The sequence below is a fragment of the Dermacentor variabilis genome, chromosome 3 (assembly GCF_050947875.1).
Source record: "Dermacentor variabilis isolate Ectoservices chromosome 3, ASM5094787v1, whole genome shotgun sequence".
NCBI classification, from domain to species: Eukaryota; Metazoa; Arthropoda; class Arachnida; order Ixodida; family Ixodidae; genus Dermacentor; species Dermacentor variabilis.
The window spans coordinates 58,993,233-59,016,574 of NC_134570.1; the positions used below are offsets into that span (position 1 = coordinate 58,993,233).

General features: G+C 46.8%; 1 protein-coding gene across 2 annotated transcripts in view; it reads left to right on the forward strand.

The window, feature by feature from the left end:
- LOC142575710 (uncharacterized) overlaps positions 1 to 23,342 on the forward strand; it is a 279,479-nt gene that overhangs the window by 33,818 nt on the left and 222,319 nt on the right. The window contains exon 1 of one of the 2 annotated variants that reach the window (XM_075685276.1): positions 4,603 to 4,950. The exons of the other annotated variant lie outside the window; for it this stretch is intronic. Within the exon in view, the coding sequence (XP_075541391.1) occupies positions 4,737 to 4,950 (214 nt within the window). The 5' untranslated portion in view covers positions 4,603 to 4,736. Of the gene's footprint in view, positions 1 to 4,602; positions 4,951 to 23,342 lie in introns of those variants that run through there. 2 annotated transcript variants of the gene reach the window in all.

The following is a 23,342-nucleotide window of genomic DNA, read 5'->3' on the forward strand; positions in this document are numbered from 1 at the left end:
GCGCGGTTTATTCCTGGGTGGTTCCCTCTGACAGGGCTCCACTGGCGATCGCGGCTCGCCGGGCCTGGTCGAGGGTCGCCAGTTGGCTTCCCAGGTCCAGTTCGGAGAGTCTCGCCTCCCAAGACCACGTAGTGAGTGTGTGTGTTGTGACTCGTGGCGAAATTGCGTCGCCCGGACGGTCGGTGCATTCGTGTGTTATGTGCGCGAGTGTCGCTGTGTGGTTGCTACACCAGGGATATGTTCGGGACGTATAACTGTCTGGGTAGATTGCGTGTAGACGAGACAAGTGTGGGTATGTGTTAGTTTGCAGGCGGCGCCAGTCCCTTGCCTGGAGTTTATTGAGAGCTTTGTGTGGGGGAGCGTATTGCGTTCTTCCGAGCCGTTGGTCCTGTAGTATTTGTTGACCTGTCGTTAATAACTCGTGGGTCGCCCGTCGGTCTGTCGGGGGCTGAAGAACGGTGTGGTCTGCCGCTCGGCTAGTGAGACCTCGAGCTGCGCAGTCCGCCTCTTCGTTGCCCCGCAGGCCTTCGTGCCCGGGACACCAGACGATACCGTGGGTCCATTCTAGTGTGCGACCCAGGATTCGAATGGCTTGTATAGGGAGTGTTCCATTCATACATAAACGACACGCCGCTTGTGAGTCCGTAAGGACGCGGGCAGACCTTCCCTTGCTCTCGGCGTCGCGAAGTGCGAGAGCGATTGCTGCTGCTTCTGCTGCTGCGCTGCATGTGGCGCGGATGGAGGCTGAGGCTACCAGGTTCCCCTGATTGACAACGGCGATTGTGTATTTGAGCCCGCAACGTGGCGACGAGGGATACGGGCTAGCGTCCGTGTAGTACGTATCCGGGTCTCTGAAAGGCCCTCTAGCCTGCCTCACGCAGCAGAGGCATGCGATGAGCTTTTTATTTGCATACTTAGATAACAGTGGTCAACTCGAGAAACCTTATTTCGACTCTGTCACCCTCATGCACTTTTTACGCGGCAGATTATGTTAGCTCATTGTAGTACGGTGCATACAGTGAATGAATCTACCATTGCCCACGAGTATAAGAAACTACCCTGGGCGGTCAAGTTCGCTTGATTTTTTACCTGTTAACCACCGCTTCATTTCAAACTTTTTTGTCCGAATCCTCCTGGCGTTCTCGAGCACGTGTCAAGCGAGCATGCATCCGATGAACCTGCGCGTTCTAACACGAACGAAGTTGTGATTCCGAAAAGCACGTACGTGAAAGCGTGTCAAGCAAATTGATTAAAAAAGAGATTCGCTTGTAAAACTTATTTGTTTTTAGCTAACGTATTGTTTTAGCTAACTTTAGCCAGAGCTTTAAGCTATGCGGATGCCACATAGCTGGACAGAACCAAGGTAGTGTTGTTTTGCAGTCGCTTGTAAAACTCAAATTAGATCTTTAATTCAGCCTAAGTATATAATTATACTGCCCAGACTGCGGCGAGGAACGGTCCACCTTGAACCACATGCTTTGGCAATGTTCTCCGTGGCCCCACTCGCCTTTCAACGGGCAAGAAGACTGGGACGAAGCCGTCAAGAGCGACGACCTTCAAGTCAAGTTTCGGGCTGTCCCAACGGCCTGCGACAGGCCTGGAGAGCACGGTCTTCCCGCGCGGGTGCGGCCCGCGACTGCGACAACGTAGTCCCTTAGGACCAAATGAAGTTTCTTGTCTGTCTGTCTGTCTGTAATGAATCAATCAACGTCTCATATATTATAATTAGGTGAAAACTGTCAATGAGACAATTGTGGAGCGACATGAAAACTCCCGATACAGCTTTATGCTGCTCAATACGTGCCAGATATAAGCGTTTTTCCGAGTGCGAAAGATGCCCGCAAATGCACGCAAGATTGCCCCGCGACTGGCCGCTCGAGGCGCTTTGCGTGTGTTCGCGGACTTCTTTCACGATCGGAAAAAAACACTTAATTAGCACGTATCGAGCAACAGAAAGGCGTATCGGGAGTCTTTTCATGTCGCTCTACAATTTTCTCATTGACACTTTTCATGTAAATATAATATTCGAGAAGTTGAAAAATTAATTAAGAATAATTACCTAATTAGGCGGTGTGAAAAAAAATATTTTCACTATCTCAAGCGACGGCAAACAACATTAGCTGGGTCCAGCTACGTGGCGTTCACATACATTTAAACTTTGGCTAAAGATAGCTGGTACACCCTGTATAATGTCAACCCAACAGTACACCATAACGGCGGCCGCATTGGCGTGCCGTCGCCCCTGCATTAATTTTTTATTCTTTATTTTTATTTATTTCATACTGCAGACCCAGATCAGGTCCAAGCAGGCTAGTTAAACACAACACTAATACAATGCATTATCGAATAAAGTAGGGTGGTAAAACACAACAGTAGTACAATGAATCAATTAATTGAAACAGGCAACAGTTAGTTATTCCAGTCCGTTATAGTTCGGGGAAAGAAATAATACTTGAATGCATCCGTCCGTGCAAAATAAGGTGCTAGTGAATTTGGACGATTTTGTCGAGCAAGCCTAGACGTTGTACTTGACAGATGCGATGCAGGATTAATTGATAAGTCTCCATTAAAAAGCATGGAAAGAAATTGAATTCTTATGTGTTGCCTTCGCTGCTCAAGGACTTCGCTATCACGCATTATTTGTGAGGGGGAATCATATCGAGAGAATTTTGAATATATGAATCGCACGGATTTTTTCGGTACCCTTTCGAGACATTTAATATTTTGTTTAGTAAACGGGTCCCAAACAACACTTACATATTCGAGTCTCGGTCTAATTAATGAATAATAAGCAAGCAGTTTTACGTTAGGTGGGGAATTTCTAAGTTTATGTCACAAAAAATAGAATTTACGCAAGGCTGAAGAACAGATATTATCAATGTGTAAATTCCACGATAAGTTGTTAGTAATTGTGACGCCCAAATACTTATACTTTGTTACTTCCTGCAAGGCCAACGAACCTAACGTGTAACTAAAGGTTAGTGGAGCTTTCTGACGAGTGAAGCGAAGAAAGACCGTCTTTTCAGCGTTAAGCCGCATTCCCCATGTTTTGCACCAATTAATAATGCCAGCTAGAGAAGTATTTAAATCAGTTTGATCATTTGTTGAAGTGATTTCTCTAAAAAGCACACAGTCGTCCGCAAACAAGCTAATTTGCACACTGGAATGGATTGAAGTAGTAATATCATTTATATAAAGTAAAAAGAGCAATGGCCCTAGGACACCTCCTTGAGGAACTACCGAGGTGACCGGAAGACAGCCAGACTGTTGTATATTAATTTCCACAAAGTGGCGGCGATTGGTTAATTAGTTGGTTATCCATGTGATCAATATTTCAGGGAGCTCAAGATGTCTAAGTTTTAGTATTAATTTGTCATATGGAACTGTATCAAAAGCTTTGCTAAAATCGAGAAATACAGCATCAATTTGACCATTTTTATCAAGGCATGAGGCGAGTGAATGAATTACGGTGACAAGCTGTGTAACTGTTGAATAGGCTTTTCTAAATCGGGGTTCAAAATTAGACAGTATTGAATGTTTCTAGTATTTCGTTAATCTGATTGGCAACAATATGTTCAATTAGTTTACAACATGAGGATGTCAGTGATATTGGACGGTAATTTTCTAGTAATGAACAGTCACTCTTGTTGAATACGGGTACAACTCCGGCCACCCTCCAGTCATCCGGTAATTTTCTAGCAAGCAACGAACCACGAAATATAATAAGAAGGAACCTCGCAATAGTTTCAGCATAACGTTTCAAAAAAAAATGTTCGCAAGGTTGTCAGGACCACAAGAAGATTTAGTTTTTAAGTTAACTAGCATCGAAACTAAGCCATGGTATGAAATAAAATTAGCTTCGGATGGGTGAAACGTTTTGTCTTTGGATGAACTAATGCCGAAATTAGAAAATAACACTATGGAAATAATATTTGAAGTGACTCGTAATTTGCCTGTGATCTGTAATGATTGATCCATCGATGCAGGTTGGTGCGACTGGCTTCTATTTTTTCGCTCAAGTAATTATAAGTAACAAGGGAAAGCGCAGGCGAAGTGGCGTCCAGCCCAGCCGAGAACGAAATCCCCCCCATTTTTTTCCATAGCTCGCGACGCGAGCCACGCGAGATGCAAAGCGTTGATGAGGACACATGGTGGTGCGCGGTGATGAAGATCCACAGTGACTATAGCTACATGTTTCGAGGCGACAACAACAACAACAACCGAAAGCGATTGAAACCTTTGGGATGCTGTACTGGCGCCATCACGGTGGCTTGTCATTGTCGTTCTTGACCTTTACTTATTTCAACGACGCAAAACCGAAAGCTCTTCGGCGCCTCTTTGTAACTTTGTAACCGGCGAGAGAAAGGAGAATGGCACGAAGTGCTCTTCCCGAGCGAAGTTGGTGCTTCCGAATATTGGGATGGGGAGGTAAGACCGAGAGCGCGAATCTGAAAAGGCGAGCAGGAGCGAGGGACGGCGGGAGTGGAGAGGAGGTATAGAACGGGAGTAAAGGAGGAGAGGGGGGAAGAATAAGGAGGAGAAGGCAAGCTCAACGATGCGAACGGGTCTGCGAGCGCCAGTCCGAACTCGGACGGCGCGGCGGCAAGTGGTAGTGTGCGTGCCTTCGCGTTAGCGCGAGGAAGGAGGTGCCGCTCGGAGTTGCCGGCGCCCTTTTCGCGAAGGCAGCTACACCGCGTGGCTCGGCGTCCACCGACGACCGACTCCGCCACGGGCACATGGCTTCGGACGGGCTGCCGTCGTCGTGGGGCTGGCGCCGGCGGCGTCACGCCGGCTGGGACGTTTCGGCGACATTGGTCGCCGGTGGCACACACCTGTGTCTGTCCCTGTGCCTGCTGTCGACCTGCCTGCCAGGCGGTCCGCTGTCAGCTCTGTCGCCGGTCCTCGCGGCGCCGTCGAACATCAACGACAAACCGTCCGGCGGGAAACCAAGTGAGCAATGTTCATGATCACGTAAACGAGCAGCTCTTCACGAATAAAAAAAAACTTTAGCTCTTCTGTAGACGTATCAACGTTTACGGCATGCCCGGTTATAGGAAACGTGGTTGGCAGCAAGAATGCAAGACATTTTTTTTAACGCTTTGTCCAAACACAGCGCATTATAGACGATATTGCGTTACACGTGTTCCCTGCCGAAAAAACATTACATAATAAATAAAGCAATAAACAAACTAATAAATAAATAAGAGGCTGCGCATTAAGAATTACGTCGCTGCGTACAGTTTACACCAGAAGCTAGGTACGATATGATAGGTCAGTGCAATCATAGCTATGTGCCCTCCTTAGTCAAACGCTGTGCCAACAGCTCGTCCTTTCAGGTTTACGTCACTTGTATAAGCCCGCTATATCATAAAGGCCGATTTCCGCACGAAACTAAGACTCCCGAACAAGGGTGACCCACTGCGATGACTTTAGATGGCAGGCTTCGATCACCGTTCGCGTAGATTGTATCCCAACAAGGGCGTCGGAGGGGGTGAGGGGGCCATTCAAGAACAAGTCACGTTACCGCGCTTTGCGCGCATATCGCGGAACACCAGACTTACAAATTTATCCGGGGTCCTTCAGTGACGCGCCGTGCATACGCTACGCGTAGCTTTTTGAAGACATCATACTGCATTGAGCTACCCGCCGTGGTTTCTCAGTGGCTATGGTCTTGGGCTGCTGAGCACGAGGTCGCGGGATGGAAGCCCGGCCACGGCGGCCGCATTTCGATGGGGGCGAAAACACCCGTGTGCTTAGATTTAGGCGCACGTTAAGGAACCCCAGCTGGTCGAAATTTCCGGAGTCCTCCACTACGGCGTGGCTCATAACCAGCAAATGGTTTTGGCACGTAAAACCCATAATTTAATTTTTTTTACTGCATTGAGCTGCCAATCAATGCTAAGAAGACGCAGTTTCTCGACTGCTATTCACCGCATGCCTGCGCAGAATAATAAAGGTGCAACGTTGGTTCTGAATAGATGTGACGCCTAACACCAGAGATCAGTGGTTCGCAGGTGACATTGTCCTTTTTTAGCAATGTTGGAGACGGTACTATAGTGAACGACTAATGACTATATCCGGCAAAGTACAGGCAACCGGTAAGTTTGAAGATTAGCACGGAGAAAACTAAGGTAATGTACAATATTGTGGTGAAGGAACAACATTTTTTGTTGGTTGTCAGCTCTCTAAGCCGTCTACCAGAACCGATTATCAGTTCACCAGTCAGAGGAGTCGCACATCGTGAGAAAGAAACTTTAAGACAAAAGACAAATAAAAACGTCGTCGAAAGCATATGGCAGGCACAATTATGTCACCAGTGGCAGCCTATAAATATTTTTGAAGAGTATACAATTAATGAGTTCTGCATGCGTATGAATATACTGGGTCATTATTCGGTTAACTGCGACTTTTACCTACTCTAAACAACAACAACAAAGGTAAGGACTCGTAACTAAGCATATTTGCGCGGTTGTTCATATGTGTAAACAACCGCGCAATTATGATTACCTGCAAACCCTGTTGAGGCCTTGTTGCACGTACGGAGCACACGCTTGAAGGACTAAACCACAATTTTAGAAGCGAAAAACCACCCAACGAACGATGGCATGGTAGGTGGATATTGCCACGTTTTAAACGAGGCAGCAATAGAGGAGTAAGTAACTCTTTGGATTCCTCTACGATATGCCGAAATTTAAATAAATGTGAGGCCCGCCCGCACCACCAAAGATAGGCCGGGCATAAAGCCAATCAAAACTAAAAGAAGATGGGTTTAAAATAACCCAATGCGTACAGTTTGAATGAAGGCAATTCAGGAGAGTAAAACAATGAGGTATGAGGACTGCACTTTCTGGTTACGATAGCGAATGCACGTACGTATTGAGGGGAATTAATTAATGCAGTTTTGTTCTGGAACGGGCAACATCGCTCTCGGGCTTCCCGTACGGCGGTGAATTTTATTTGAAGATGGCAAAGAAAACGAAACCGAAAGCGGATATAAATGAAAAAAAATTGAAAAATACAGTAATGAAATGTCCAGGATGAAAGGAGACCAGAAGAGGAAAAGGGAGGCTCTCATGGAGGGCAAGGCGAAAGTGTTGAGATTGATGGACGTGTCAGTGGTTGTGCAAAAGCGCATAAAAATAATTGTGTGGGGCAGTACGGCACATAGACCAGAAAGCGAAGGCGAGTAGCTGATGTCTTAGAGGAAATTAATTAGAGAAGTCTTCGGCCCCGGCTCAATTTCAATTTCCCTATTTAATGTACACTCGGAATGCACGAAGGCTCTCGTGAGGCAACTCCTGAACCTATTTGAATGAAGTTTGTCGCGTTTATTTTAGAAAGCAAAATTATACCGACTGTAGGAACCAGAGAGTTTCAGTTTCGAGCTTCGTAGTTTCTTTTCGAAGACTGCCGAATATTGAAAAGCTTGACAAAATTTGAGCGCAATGTATGCAAATCCTAAACTCTTAAAGAAAACATACTTCACATTTGTATACGAACTTCATCTGTTAGAGCATCTCAAGTGGACTAATTTGATATATTATAAGTTCACAGATTCTAGGGAGTTGTTACAATAATTGAGAAGGTTTTGCAAGCGACCTACTCAAAAATTATGGGTGTACTTCAGAGCGGCATATAACACATCAATTTAGTCCGCTTTATATTTCTCGTTAGGTCCACCTTACAGAATTGTGGTATCATTATTTAATGCTGAGCTACAAAGCTATAAACATGATGATCATCCTTTTTAAATTTCACAATTTTTCGTACCTTCTGTAGAAGAATATCAATTGCATTGGTTAAAAAAGATGTGTTGCCGACAGCCGGTACTGTCTAACTTTTCTTTTGAATTGACTAATGTAATCAAATTTGGTGCTGTGTATGCTGAATAAAACGATTTCTTCCTTGCATTGTATTTGGACCGTAACTCCAGAGGTGAGCCTTTCAAATACTGAGAAGTGAGAATGCTGGTACGTATTGATATTGAAGTTTGTGCAGTACTCGCATCAAAGTGCACTTGTAGGACCTGGTAGAATCCACGCCCAAATTCCAGTGAAGCGGTTTCTTTCGGGCAGTTGTCTGAAGAATTTCATCAGCTGGTAATTAAACTACAGGCTTTGAAACCTTGGCCCCGTATGATTGAACCATTTGCAACGTGGCCCGCGTATAACGTTTTCCAAAACTCGTTTAGAAGGAGCTTTCTTGTCAACGCTCTACTTCACCAACGCAATTCGAACTTTTCTCTCACGGCACCATAGATACCCCCCCCCCCGTCTCCCTCCCTCTTTTTTATGAAGTTTCATCTCGGTGAATGTTATACCTCTAGAACAGCAGGCCAAATTATTCATCGTTCGGAAAGCACAATAATAACACTCAGGATGACTTGCATACATAAATGGCTATAAAGATGTAATGAACCCGCCCACTTCCATCGTTGCGTACACATTACCCGTAACCTATCCCCTCAGTGATTGTTGCAATGATCACAACTGTGCCTGAAACAATAAAGCTTCCGCAAAACACCACGCCTAAAATCGCCCCCGATTTCCACAGAATGCGAACTTGGTGTGACGTACGGTTATCCTTGGACGCTGTGAAACGTGCCACTTAACGACTGACTAACACTTTCAAGCACATGTTGAAGGCATATTTTTACCCCGACGCTTATAATTCATCCACACACATTTGACTTCACGTGCTCAGTGACAGTAATCTTTTACCCATGTACGCGAAAATTGATTTTGATGACAGTTACAGTTGTCAGAGGGACAGGGCGCTAAATTCTGCGCCATTCGGAGAACCGATCTATAATGCCCTGAAACGCCAGAATACGTAATTTACTGTAGAGGCCATGATGAACCCAGACTCGTTGTACTTGGCCTACATGCCACCTATACCATGCGCCTTAACACGAAATATAAGCAAGGTATTTCTTAGTAGGCCTACCCAAGTATTTCGGGGAGACCTACTGCGTGCGTTGCAGAACACATGAAACAGACAGAAAACTAGGGTTCAGTAATTATTTGCAAAGCTCTTTATTGAGTCAGAAAGGTCAAATTGTTGGGTCACGCGGGAGGAAGAGAAATCAGTGCCCAGAGCTTACTGGTGCTTTGGGCCTCTCGCTGTTATGCGTTTTTTTTTACGTTCTTGCCATTATTGTGAGAGTCATTTCATCAAGGATGAGCAAGAAGATGTTTCCATGACCACCTGAACAAGGTCAGTCGTCTACTTCATCGCTCATTTTTGGACGACGTGCCTTTGGAAGCTCGGACCAGCTCGATTCCTGGGAGAGCTCAACGCCAGAAGCCTTGCACTCTGACAGCGAGTACACCGTAGTCATGGGCCGCCGTATGAAGAAGATGCGCCGTATGTCGACTGAGGCGACTTCAACGCATCACAGTGAGCAAGAACGCTTCATGGTTTCTTACGTGCCGCTCTGGACGTCACACAGCATGAACTCCCTCAGCAGGCAGTTTCTAACCGAATATATTGAAAGTGTGGCGCCCGGCAAATTAACGAGATCACGATCAACGCTCGCAGGAACATCCTGACAATAGATGTGAAAAATTCCGCAATACTTGAGAAGTTAAAGACCATTCCACAGTAAAGCGCAATCCCCGTCCGCTCCTTTATTAGTTACGGGAAGGAGACAACAACTGGAGGGATCTCCGACGTGGAGCTTGAAATCAAGGATGCGGACCTCAAGAGTCTTTTGACGTCATCGGTGCGCATTCTTGAGATTCACCGCTTGGGGCACTCCCGATGTATCAAGTTAACGTTTGCTTCTTCGACATTACCAGCGTCTGTCAAAGCGGGCTACGTTATACACCGAGTGCGACCATGCGTTCCGAGGCCTATTCAGTGCCGGAAATGTCACAAGATAGGACACGTGAGCGTTGTTCGTAGAAGCAGAGCCACCTGCTCGCGTTGCGGCGGAGAGCATGATAGTACCGACTGTGAGGCGTCCTCATTTAAATGTCCCAATTGTACTGGCTCTCACGAAGCGACTTCGAAGGAATGCCCGATGATGAAAGAGGCGGTTCGTATTTTTCGAAAAATGGCAAGAGACCAATCTTCACGTAAAGAGGCTGCTCAAACTGTTCGCGAAACTGACCAACGCTCGCAACAGCAGCATCACAAAACCATTTTAGGAGAACTACCTAGCGTGGCACAGGTACCACGGCCACCTCTGCCTGTGCGTGCAGCGAGGACGATAACGGCGTCTACTGATCATTCGAGGTCGACGAGAGCACGCGGCAAACATTCACCTCCACCGGCTGATGCAGACATAGAATGGCCTTCGCTGCCCTCTAGGCCCACGGCCATGCCAGCGGGCACTAGCGGTCCTATACGCCATAAAGCCAAGAATTATAGGGCCAATGAAACCGGTGACACTACGGGCAAGCAAGGAGGTGAAAACAATGAGAAGGAGAGTGCACAACAAACTCTGAAGCACCTAGTAGAATCATTGCGCGTGATTCTCGGTGGTCTCGAGACACCGGCCGCTAAAGGTGCCCTACAAGTGCTCGCCGTGCTAGAGCCGCTTATCGCAGCTCGTCATATGCAATAAAGATTTTGTTTGGCGCTTGTGCTGTTCACGCAGGGGAGGCCCACACCAGCTTCGTCCTAACGCCTCTATATTTAAGTTCACTTAAATTGGTGACTACAGACTTGATGCGAAACTTGATTGTGGCTTCATAGATGACATTTGTGAATGTTTATCATCAGAGTGTTGAACTTGCTTTCACCTTTGCGCATCCCTCTGGCTATGTCATCATCATCCCTCATCACATTTTTATATCCCCGTTCCCCCTCCCCCTGTGCAGAGTAGCAGGCTAGAGCACCTTAGCTCAGAAGGCCTCTCTGCCTTCTTTCAATTAAATTATCTATCTCTCTCTTGGTCACGCATTACGCTTAACATGTACCCCATTTTCACCAAATGCAAACTCGGTGGAGACATGTTCTCTGGGGAACTGAAAACCTAGCGGATAACAGCCGTATCATTAACGCTTTCAAGCATCTGAAAAATAATTGTTTTTTCCAGTGGGTGCAATTAACTGCTGTTCTTGAAACCTCTTGCGCAAAATGCCCATAAAATACAATTTATATTCTCTAGATCTGAACTTTGTGGCGCGTTGGGTTCTTCTTTTTTTACGTTGGGCAGGACTTTTTGAGCAATTCGAAAAATGTGCTACTATTAAGCGTTGGCACTATTGCATGGACAGTGTTCTGCAAAGACTGTCATTATCCTACACTTTAAACATTTAGTGCATATTATCGATTAGTTGCCTTCCGTTCTCTTTTACTACAGCATGGTACCCCCTGTTTCTCCCGTGGCAACCAGAAAACATTAGAAGCTTTTCTTATAACACTTCTAAGTAGGCAGCCACAAAACGAGGGTTTAGCGATTTTTGTTGAGCCTTTAGTTAGCCCACTCACATAAAAAAATGTTGCACATCACCCTTAACATGCCCCATGTTCCATGTGTATGGAAACCCACATATACGACGGTGGATCAAATATGAACGAGATTTTCCTTTCATAATTTTTTATTTGTTGTAATAACGAACCAAAATGACAACAATTTTCTACGTAATGACATGATTTAGAAATACGTTTTCCCCAGCAGGTCAGCAGCTTTCTGATTGCGTCATCATAAAATCCAGTGGGTTCTCTCTGAAACCAGTTGGGCCCATACTCCTCCCCCCACTCCCCTCCTTACATCGTCGTTGGCCTCACAGAGCTTCTATGAGTGGCACAAAGAGATCAAAGTCACAGGGCAACAAATCCGCGCTATGTGGAGACTGTTCAGTGGTGTCTGTGCGATTTCTCTTAACTATGCGCATGCACGTGAGAGGTGCAGTGTGGGTTCTGTCACGGCGAAGAATCTCCTCTCTTTCCCTATTGGTTGCAGCATTTTGCGGCGCTCAGCTTACAGAAAAGCTCGCAGTAATATGCAGTGGCTATGGCGCGACGAACGTGTGAGAAATCACCGTGTAGTATGCCGCGCTGGTTTTCCCAAAAGAAACAGATTCAACTACCTTCGCACCTGACGGCCGAGTCGTCCTTTCGACAGGGGTTCCCGCTTTGACGCGAAAGCGTGAAATGACCCACTGAGCAAAAAAGCCGGCTTCTGTCCTCCGTAGCAACGAAACGGCACCTAAATTATCATTGTCAATGTCTGCGATGCAACACCACGAGCGCGCCTCTACGCAGTTTCCATAGGCTGCGACGCCACGTCACAAGTTGCTCCTCGACGGAGCAGAGAGGGCGAAAGGGAACACCTGCTGCCACGTGGCGCGCCAGATGTTGCGTGAGGAGAGAGGGTGTCGCGGCGACGCCACGTCGCTCTCGGTGCGAGTGCTCCTCGACGGAGCTCTGGCAGAGGGGGCGAAGGGCACACCAGCTGTGGCGATAGCGGTCCAGATGTCGTCTGAGGGGAGAGGGCATCGCCGCGACATGTCACCCGATGGGCACCGCCGCGTGGGGCGCATGCGGCGATGGTACCGCAGGCTGCTGCTGCTTGCTGGCTGGGGCAGCACGTACCGCTACGGTTCATTAATCGCACCGTAAAACCCGATCAACCGCTCACCGCCGTTCAATTGGACATTAATGCTTTCGCATTCACAACTCTTGGAAGTGCTCAGGGTCGTCGAATTTTGAATGCGTCAGTGTTAGAGCGGTCACGCAAACGAAAACCCGTCTGTCGGCTTGTGTATGACAAGAGAGATGAGGGGAATGGAGAAATGCCGATGGCCGATCAAAGAGCAGGAGGCAACTTGCGGAGGCGCCACGCGCCGCGCTGGAGTGTGGCCCCGCAAAGTTGGCACTTGGCCGTCAGTGCGCTCGATACCACCGTTGGGATGGAGCGCTTATCCTGACCACTGTCCCAGGTTGCCTTGCTTCTCAGGGCGTTCTCGGCATTCCGTGCCGACAAAGTGCCACCAGGCTGGCATCGCCCGGACACATTAGAAGCTTGGACCGACACGCCATGGCCAACCAACCATTCTTGGAACCGACCTTGGCAATCAGGAGCACCTAACGGAACAGATACGGCTATCAGCGTGGAACGGAGTCTATATAAAGCGTTTCAAAAGAAGGACCCAGAGGGGAGGAGGAGGAGGAGGAGGAGGAGGAACTTTATTATTGCAGAAACCGTATTCCGAGGTGGTTCCCTCTGACAGGGCTCCACTGGCGATCGCGGCTCGCCGGGCCTGGTCGAGGGTCGCCAGTTGGCTTCCCAGGTCCAGTTCGGAGAGTCTCGCCTCCCAAGACCACGTTGTGAGTGTGTGTGTTGTGACTCGTGGCGAAATTGCATCGCCCGGACGGTCGGTGCATTCGTGTGTTATGTGCGCGAGTGTCGCCATGTGGTTGCTACACCAGGGACATGTTCGGGACGTATAACTGTCTGGGGAGATTGCGTGTAGACGAGACAAGTGTGGGTATGTGTTAGTTTGCAGGCGGCGCCAGTCCCTTGCCTGGAGTTTATTGAGAGCTTTGTGTGGGGGAGCGTATTGCGTTCTTCCGAGCCGTTGGTCCTGTAGTATTTGTTGACCTGTCGTTAATAACTCGTAGGTCGCCCGTCGGTCTGTCGGGGGCTGAAGAACGGTGTGGTCTGCCGCTCGGCTAGTGAGACCTCGAGCTGCGCAGTCCGCCTCTTCGTTGCCCCGCAGGCCTTCGTGCCCGGGACACCAGACGATACCGTGGGTCCATTCTAGTGTGCGACCCAGGATTCGAATGGCTTGTATAGGGAGTGTTCCATTCATACATAAACGACACGCCGCTTGTGAGTCCGTAAGGACGCGGGCAGACCTTCCCTTGCTCTCGGCGTCGCGAAGTGCGAGAGCGATTGCTGCTGCTTCTGCTGCTGTGCTGCATGTGGCGCGGATGGAGGCAGATGCTACCAGGTTCCCCTGATTGACGACGGCGAGTGTGTATTTGGGCCCGCAACGTGCCGACGAGGGATACGGGCTAGCGTCCGTGTAGTACGTATCCGGGTCTCTGAAACAGCGTTTGTGCAACATACGGGCACGCGCTGCTCTTCTTTCTTGATTGTGGGTGGGTAGCATGTTCTTGGGGATAGGGTCTACTACAATGTTCTCTCTAATGTGGTTAGGCAAGAGTTGTGTTTCTTCTTTCCAGTACTGAGGTGTCAGCGGGTCCCCTGGCCGTTGAAGAAGGTGTCTTCCCTGTTGAGTCTTGTTGAGGCGCTCCCTCTGCGCTATGAGCGTGGCACTTGCTAGCTCATCAAAGGTGTTGTATACGCCTAGCGCTAGTAATTTCTTTGTGCTTGTGCTTGACGGTAGTGTAAGGCCGTTTTGTACGCCGTTCTTATAAGAGTGTCCATGCGCTCTGTCTCGCTTTTGCGCTTAACTTAATACGGTAGTGCGTACGTGACACGGCTGATGACGAGGGCTTGTACCAGTCTTAAGGTTTCGTCCTCTGTGAAACTATCTTTGCTGCGCGCTACTCTGACGATGAGTGATGCGGTGCTTCTTATAACGTGATTTAATTTCTGTGAGGCTAGCTTTATGCCGTTGTTTTCCTGGACGTGCATACCTAGTATGCGTGTGGTCGGGACGCGCTTTATAGGTTGCCCGGCAATCTCGAGATGTATTGGCGGGGCTCGATGTTCCTTAGTTTGCTTAGGCCGGACTTGAAGGTACTCCGACTTGTGTGGGATACACCTCATTCCTGCTGTGGTTAGGTATGACTCGATGTATCCGATAGCTGTGAGTAATGTGTTTTCTCTGTCGCCGTATGAATCCTTGGTTGCCCATAGAGTGATATCATCGGCATAGAAGGCACATCCGAGTTTTGGGATGTTTTCCAGTTGTAAAGCAAGTTTTCTAAGTCCGATGTTGAAGCGGAAAGGAGATATTATTGATCCTTGCGGAGTACCCTTCTGCGGTAGATCATATATGTCCGATTGTAGACCTGCTATGCCGATGCGGGCTTTGCGGTGGCTGAGGAAAGCCACGACATAATGGTATACTCGCTCTCCGCATCCTACGGAGGCGAGGCCATCTAGGATGGTTTCGTGTACTATATTATCAAATGCTTTTTCTATGTCGAGGGCTAGGAGTATGTTGTTGTTGCTGCCCGGTTGTGGGTTGAGGACCTCTTCCTTGAGGAGGAGGAAGACATCCTGTGCTGACATGCCTTTCCGAAATCCGTACATGCAATTGGGGTGTAGTCCATGTTCTTCCATGTGTTGTTCTATTCGAGTGAGTACAATTCGTTCAAGAAGCTTGCCTAGACAAGACGTGAGCGAGATCGGTCGTAATTGATCGAGCCTGCGCGGTTTTCCTGGTTTGGGTATAAGGATTATGTGAGCTGTAGTCCATTCCTCGGGTAATGTTCCGCCCGGTGTCCATATTTCTTCATTCAGCTGCTTTGTAAAGGCTCGCAGGGTTTCATCGCTTAGGTTTCTCAAGATGGCGTTGGTGATCCCGTCGTGACCCGGTGCCGTGTTTTTCTTGAAGCTCTGTGCTGCCGCGTATACCTCCGCATACGTGATGGGTGCATCAAGTATCTCGTTCGGAGCTCCCGGATATTGAGGGTATGGTTTCGGATGCCCGGTCCGGATTCCCGTGTACGTTTGCTGGAGTTCCTGTATGAGTTCATCCTGGGTTCCCGGATATTCGCCAACGATTTTTTGTAGGGTTGTGTTTGTTTATGTTTTGGTACTTGAAGGATCGATGATGCTGCGGAGTATGTTCCACGCCTTTTTGGTGCTTAGCGTGCCCTTAAGCGAATCGCAGAACGTGCGCCAATTGTCCCTGTGAACCTTCAGGGCATAATCGCTGGCCTGTTTAGTGACCTTTGAAATCCTAAGTCGAAGTTTGCGATTTAGCTTCTGTTTGCGCCACCTTCTTGTGAGGCCTCTGCATGCTTCCCATAAGTGTATGAGATGGTTGTCGATAGCCGGCGTGTCGGTATCTGTTTGGTACACTCTATTGTTGGCGTCATATAGTTCTTTTGATGCGTTGGGCCCACTCCTTGATCGTGGTTAAGCGGCCTTGATGTTCCGGGAAGGGCAGACTTGTATCTAAATCGAGCTGTTGCCTGTCCCTAAACTTAGGCCAATTTGTAATTTTGGCCTTCCCTAGGGGTCGGCGTAGTTTGGCCGAGGCGCTGGTGATTTCGATAATGTAGTGATCACTACCCAGCGAGTCGTCTAGGACCCTCCAGCTTGCTCCCACGGTATCGTTGGTGATGGTGAGATCAGGAGTCGTGTCCCTGCTGGCGCTGTTTCCTATTCGCGTAGGCGTACCTGGTACAGTAATTAGTGTGTATTCGTGGCGCTCTATGGCTTCTACGAGCTTGGCGCCCTTGGTGTCTGCTTTCGAGTAGCCCCACGTGTTGTGCTTTGCGTTGAAATCTCCGGTTATAATTAGGCGATCGCGGTGCTCCAGCATTCCCTGTAGGTGCCGGAACAATGACGCGAAGTCACCCTTTCTGTAGCGGGGGGGGACTATATACGTTGCATACGAGTTGTTTAGGTCTCCCCTTCTTGACAGGCCATATCGTGGTGATGAGATGTGGGATTTCCTCACCGGGGAGCACTGTCACGGTTGTTGCCAAATCTTTGCGGACGAGCGTGGCCACCCTACGGTAGTTGGGGTCGTACTGTATTTTATACCCCACATGGAGCACTTACCCTGTTCGAGGTTAGTTACTTCGATTGTTGCTCATGTCTCAAAAGCTGAAGTAAGTTTCTTTTAGTGGTATCGTGCCCCGGTTATTGTAGTTGTGTTTTTGATCGACCGAAATATCGCCTTACGTCTTATTTATGTAACCTACTCCTAGTCTCCTCGGGCGACGTTGAAAGTAACCCTGGACCCGACACGAGTTCAACACTTTCGAAGGCTTTAGAGACTGTTCAACGGATTGAAGCCGGTCGAAACGCCATTTCAAAAGACTTATAAGCGCTTAAGCACTGGCAAGCTTCCATTAACGTGGAACTTAAGCAGCTCTCGGCCAGAGTACGAGCCATCGAAGCCGACGCCGTTGCCGTAAGAACGAACCCTGTGGCTAAATCGTTCGAATCAGCAGATAGTACGCACAACTTTTTTGGCAAACTGAAATCTATCGAACAACGTTGTGACGATGTCGAAGACAGACTACGTCGTTAAAATTTGTTATGCTTTGGAATTCCCGATAACCCGTCAGAATCTTAGTCCACGTCTGAGGGCCATGTAATCAATTTATGCTCGAAATACCTTGACATCTCGTTATCATTGCCCCAAATAGACCGAGCGCACCGCCTAGGTCGATACCACGACCAAAAATGCAGCCTTATCGTCGTCAAGTTTGCTTTTTTCAGAAAAAAACAGCGCGTGATAAGAAAGGGCTTCAAACTCAAATATAGTCCATACGCCATACGCGAGGATTTCTCTGTGCAAGCACGTATAACTGGAAAAAAGCTACTGGAGTTTGCAAGATCAAAGACGCTACACGCAGGGGTGCATACATACGATGCCACAAGCCATACCGTAAGGCAATTACCCCAACAGCTAGCGCAGCCCTCTAAACAACGTCCACCCGTTAAACCCTAAACCTCACGCGCAGCCGCAGTAACAAAGTTATCTATGTCAGTTAATAATGTACGAAGCCTCATTCCAGAGCGAATAGAACTATGTTCCCATTTAGATAATAGTCACTGCGACATTCTACTGCTAACACAAACCTGGCTTCATACGGATATTGCGAACTCGGAAGTACAAGTGGGCACAGATGAATAAACCATATATCGGAAACACCGAGATAGTAGAAGAGGTGGAGGCGTGCTCATCGGTGTAAAAACAAAACACTTTTAAAGTTTCCTTGTTGATGTCAGCAGCCCATTGGAAATTCTATAGATCTGCATTGCATCATCTGCTTCTCAATTTCTCTTCGGTGTGTGCTACTGACCGCCAGATAATTCTGTTTCCTTTGTTTCCGATCTTTAGAATAACATTGCCTCTATTTGACATTAATTTCCCAAAGCTGCAATACACTTTTTTGGCGACTTCAATTACCATGCCGTGGATTAGACCGACCTAACGTCACGCTCAAGTACCACTCGCGATTCCATTCGATTGACCCTTGACTTCTCACTTACTAAACTTGTTTACGAAGCCACATATCAAGCGAGCACTTTAGATATTATTTTCACATCTGCGCCCGATAACGTAACCTCATTACAGTATAGCACTGGGTTTAGTGGCCACTGGCTTCTGCCTGCTGTACTAGAGATACCTGCCTGTTCGCGTGACGTTGTACAAAAACATATTCTCAACTATTATAGAGCAAACTTTGATGCTATTAACCAGGGCCTCGAAATCTTTTGCAAATCCTTCCTTCAGTCGTTCTCCTCTCACTCAATCACGATAAACTGGTCTCTTTTCCAGCAAAAAAACTAACTGATTCGGTTCAGGCGCACATGCCACGTATCTCGTTTAAAACGAACTTATCTAAACCATGGTTCTACAGAACGCTGCGTGCCACAAAAAATAATAAGAAACGGCTCTTTAAGATGGCAAAGCACAGGAGCACGCCGCAGTCTTGGATGAAACAGCAGGCTGTGGAAGAAGAGTACTGTCGCGCTCTTCGCACCGCCAAACACAAATTTAGGTCGTGTGGCCTTCAATCGCTTATTAAAAACTAACCCTAGAAAGTTCTGGAGATCAATTTCTCCCACCAGCAATGCCGTTGAAATCATTTCACTGGAGGATGATGGCGGGACAAACGTTAAACCGGAGGATGGCGCTGCTTTATTCAATAATTACTTTACGGGTGTTTTTACAAAGGAAGACCATTCCAGCATCCCATCTACAGAAGAAGTCGTTTAAAGATACATGGATCCCATAGCCATAACTACTGCCGGAATCGCAGCATTGATTAACAACCTCAATGTAGCAACATGCGCAGGAATTCATTATATTATTACCGAAATGCATACACAGTCACGGTATCTAGTCTCATACTTGCCCACATCTTTCGACGATCATTATCAACGAGTGAAATACCGCACGAAGGGATACTCATACCAATATTCAAATCAGGCAAGAAATCTAATGTTATACCTGGGCCACACGGGCGAAGTTAATGCCAATAAAAGTTTAAGACCATAAGTTTCTTAATGCCATTATATTTCGGCCGCTGCAACACGCACATACTTAATGACATTAAACATTGTGATGGTGATAGCTGCAGTGAAACGGTTGAGTTTGCTTGCCAATCGTAATACAATAAAAACAGTTATATAGGGAGCAGACATTTAAGAAATGGCATGAGAAACATTAACCGGCGTATTGTATGCAGTTTACTTCAGGAATGTCATATTTGCACCCAATCGTACACTGTTTAAAGCCAAAGCTAGCGCGACGGCCAATCGGTAGCGTAGCCAAAGCATTGAAATTGGAAAACTAGCGCTCACAGCTTGCAAGCTCTCAAGCAGCCATCCTGAAAAATTTCACCGTGTGCTCAAGTTTGTTCTGGTGTATCTGCTTCCTCGAGCCAAACATCGTCGAGGAATTCGAAGGCTTCAGTATGAGGCCAACAAGGCAAGGAGCGGCCGCCGTGCAATCGAACAGCTTTGTTGAGTTGAGTTGAGTTGAGTGGTTGTAGGCTACTTGTGGGATTAGCCTTGCAGTTGCTGCCGGCAATTGCTCCACCGTAGCGACACTTAAAATACATAAACATATAAATCCGACACAGATCTCACAACTACACATAGTCACTCCTAAGGTCACCATGTGGAGGCCAAATCCGTGTCCTGCAGGTAACTTAAAAGAAGGCTAGAAACCTCTCACCCCTGCGTGGATGTACAAGACTGGCCTGGCGTTGTCTTCATTATGTTCAACGTGTGGTGTGTGTGGTGACATAGAACATTACCTTATGTGCTGTACTCTGTATAACGCGGAAAGGAGTGTGTTATTCAGGTCCCTCAAAAAGATAGGAATTCCTCACAGTTCTCTTCAGGAGATTGGTTTCCCGCGCGGGAACCAGTTAAAATCGAACAGCTTCTCCTGGCCAACGAGCTCACGATTAGTGCTCTAGCCAGGCGTAGCCGCAAGATCGCCTGCTAATCTCTAGGAAAATAAAGAGCTCCTTTTAAGAAAAGTGCAGAATATATTAGTTGTTTTTATCTACAAGTTAGCTTAATATCGTCAGAATGTGGTCACCACGGCCACGGCGAGGACATTGGAAACGAGAGTACGCATTCTACGGCCAAGAGAGTTGTAATAATTTTAACAATGCACTACGCCGCGAGAAAGAGCGTTTCTTTTAAAGGAAGTGAAGAATATATCAATTGGTATTCACTAACAAACCGTTTAGTCTCGTCAGAATGTGGGGACAGTGGGAACTAGAGTACGCATTTGATGGCCAAGAGAGCTACGAGAGCGCACTAGGTCGCGAATGGCAATAAGCGTTAATGCCATTGAGCATTTCCATGTGGCACCCGGCGAATGACATTAAAGTTTAAAGCATTAGCCAGGTAATGTCATTTTCTGTGCCCGTGTGGCAGGGGTATTAGCGATCATCGTCCGACATCGAGTGTCCCATGCAAATTACTTGAACATGTCCTTGCTTCCAGCATCGTTCAGCACCTGGAAGCTAGTATTTTTTTTTTTACCTGAACCTATACGGTTTTAGAAAATGTTGCTCGTGGGACACACAACTCTTAGAATTTACGAATGATTTACTCATGCACATGGATAATAACCTACACATCGACTGCATATTCGTCGACTTTTCTAAAGCTTTCGATCGCGTTCCGCATTGTCGTCTAATATTTAAGCTTTCGCACCTTAATTTAAATTCTTTAACTTAGTCCTGGGTGAGAATTTTTCTTTCCTTCGGTAAACAACACACCGTTACCATTCCTTCTCATCTACTCTTACTGATGTCACTTCCGGCGTCCCCCAGAGTAGTGTTTTGGGTCCCTTGTTACCTTTAATTTACATTAATGATCTGCCTGCGAGTATCTCCTCTAAGATGCGACTTTTCACAGACGATTGCGCAATCTACCGTAATACCTCTTCTTCAGCTTATCATCTTGGTCTCCAACAGGACCTGGATCTCGTAACTATAATTGTTGCTCACGCTGGGAAATGTCTCTTAATACCGATAAATGTAAGCTAATGACCTGCACCTGCAAGAAATCGGCTTCAGCATATAAGTAGACTCTAAATAACTGCCACTGTAGTACGCATAACGTCTTACAAGTACAGTGGCGTGCATCCTTCACTCAAACTTTCATGGAACAATCACATGGATAGAATCACACTGCAGAGATCACGCAACTTCGGCTACCTTAAACGAAACCTTCACGACTCTCCTACTTCGACCAAATCACTACCATATATAACATTCGTCCGTCCTCAACTTGAATACCCGTCATCAATTTCATCACCTCATCAAAGCTATCAATCAACGCTCTTGAACGTGTTCAAAATCGCACCGCGGGTTTCATCGGTGCACCAAAGACTATAGCTGTCGTTCCAGGGTTACTAATATTTATTATTCTCTGTCCCTATCCTCCTTAGAATCACGCAGAAAGATTCGTATAATCTACTTATTTCATAAAATAACAGACCGTTAGCACCAAACCACCCTCCATCTCTTCCAAACGTCACGAAAGTCTCGCCCTTTACGCAAGCACTCTTTCAAACGTATCTTTGTGCACACAAACGCCTTCAATTCATCAGTCTTACCACTAGCAATTGAACTATGGAATAGTCTCCCTGATAATATCTTCGACATTCGTGACCCTGTTCAGTTTCCTCATGGAGTAACGGCTGTTTTTTCATAACCATTTGCTTTCATTAACTTTCTCTTAATTATGTACGCGCTTCTCGCTGACTTCTGTAGTTGGCACTGTCAAAATATGTGCCCTTACATTACCTTTGTAAAATTTGACTGTGTTAAATGATGCACCCTTACATTGTGTATGTCGGCAATCATTCCGATAGTGTGTATCGCGTTCCCCTAACTATTAGGTAACGTCACGTCGTTTTATATAGGTTAAGGTACGTATCGTATAGTCGTTATCAATTTCCATTCATTGTATTTCTTCCACTTATGAAGATATACATTGTATAATCCCTCCCTCACGCTATACTCCTACTCCACTCCTACCTGTGACGTTTCTTGAATAAATAAATAAATAATCACTTTTGCTCCAGGGCAAGGTATGGACACATATAGCGGCTGCGTTTGTGTTGAATTGAATTCGGTGTTGTTTTACGTGCCAAAAATCACGATTTCATTGTGAGGCACGCCGTAGTGGGGGACTACAGATTAATTTTGACTGCCAGGGGATCCTTAAAGGGACTGACAACTGCCAGAATCTGTTGCCAGGCTCTGCCGGAAATGAAATGACCATGATTTATAATGATAGAATCCAGCACGCTATTCACAAGTTACGTCTCATACTAAGCGCATTACTTTCTCATTAATCAAGTTGATGGCCCTCATTATTTCCTCACTCCATAGTTGGTTGTGTACTGTAGGGTAGCAAAGTGGACTCAGTCTGGTTAACCTCCCTGCCTTTCCGTCTTCCCTTCTCTCTCTCTCATAGTTGGTTGCGTTCATTTTTGCTCAGTCCTGTAGCGGTGCACCAAAGCTTTATCGCAGGTAACGATGCGATTAAAAATTCTAGTCTCCATTTTGTGTGTGCGCAAATGGCGCTGAGAGCCGCTCACTCACTTGAAAACGTGCCAACTAGTGTCCTACAGTCAAAAGACGGGGGACCCATAGCGCAGACATTATAGATGGAGTCGTAGGTCGTTTGTTACTATATATTAAGCATTTACATAACTTATTCCACCTCACCCCCCTTCTACTCTATCATAGAACAAAATTTAAAGAAAACGGTGAAACAGGATTGCCCCCAGAAGATTAGAAAGGCCTTGAATGTTCTGCTCCATAATTTTGGTCCGTGAGCGATGATCATGGTTCTCGTTTTCAACCTGCTCAGTGACTCCTATGAATTTTCTATGCCAGCAAAAACACTCGCGAGCTTGGCAGTGTTTGATCCCCAAACTGTTACCGTCCATCTGTAGAGTTTTGGTCGATTCTACACCCCGGCAGGCAAGGTACCTTATGAAGATAAGTTGCACCATTGATGGGTGTAGCTCTTTCTGAGACATCGTACGACGCTCTGCCGAAGATATGTAATGAGACTGTCCCACTGCTCGCTGCAGGGTTTAGGCGTTGTTGAAGGGAGGAACTTGGTCTCATCGAGAACTATAGGAGTACGGGATTTGTTTACAATATTTACATTTCGAAAGGAGATACATTTCAACAGTCTAGCATGACTCCCAAATGGAGCACGAAAGACGAAGCACCAA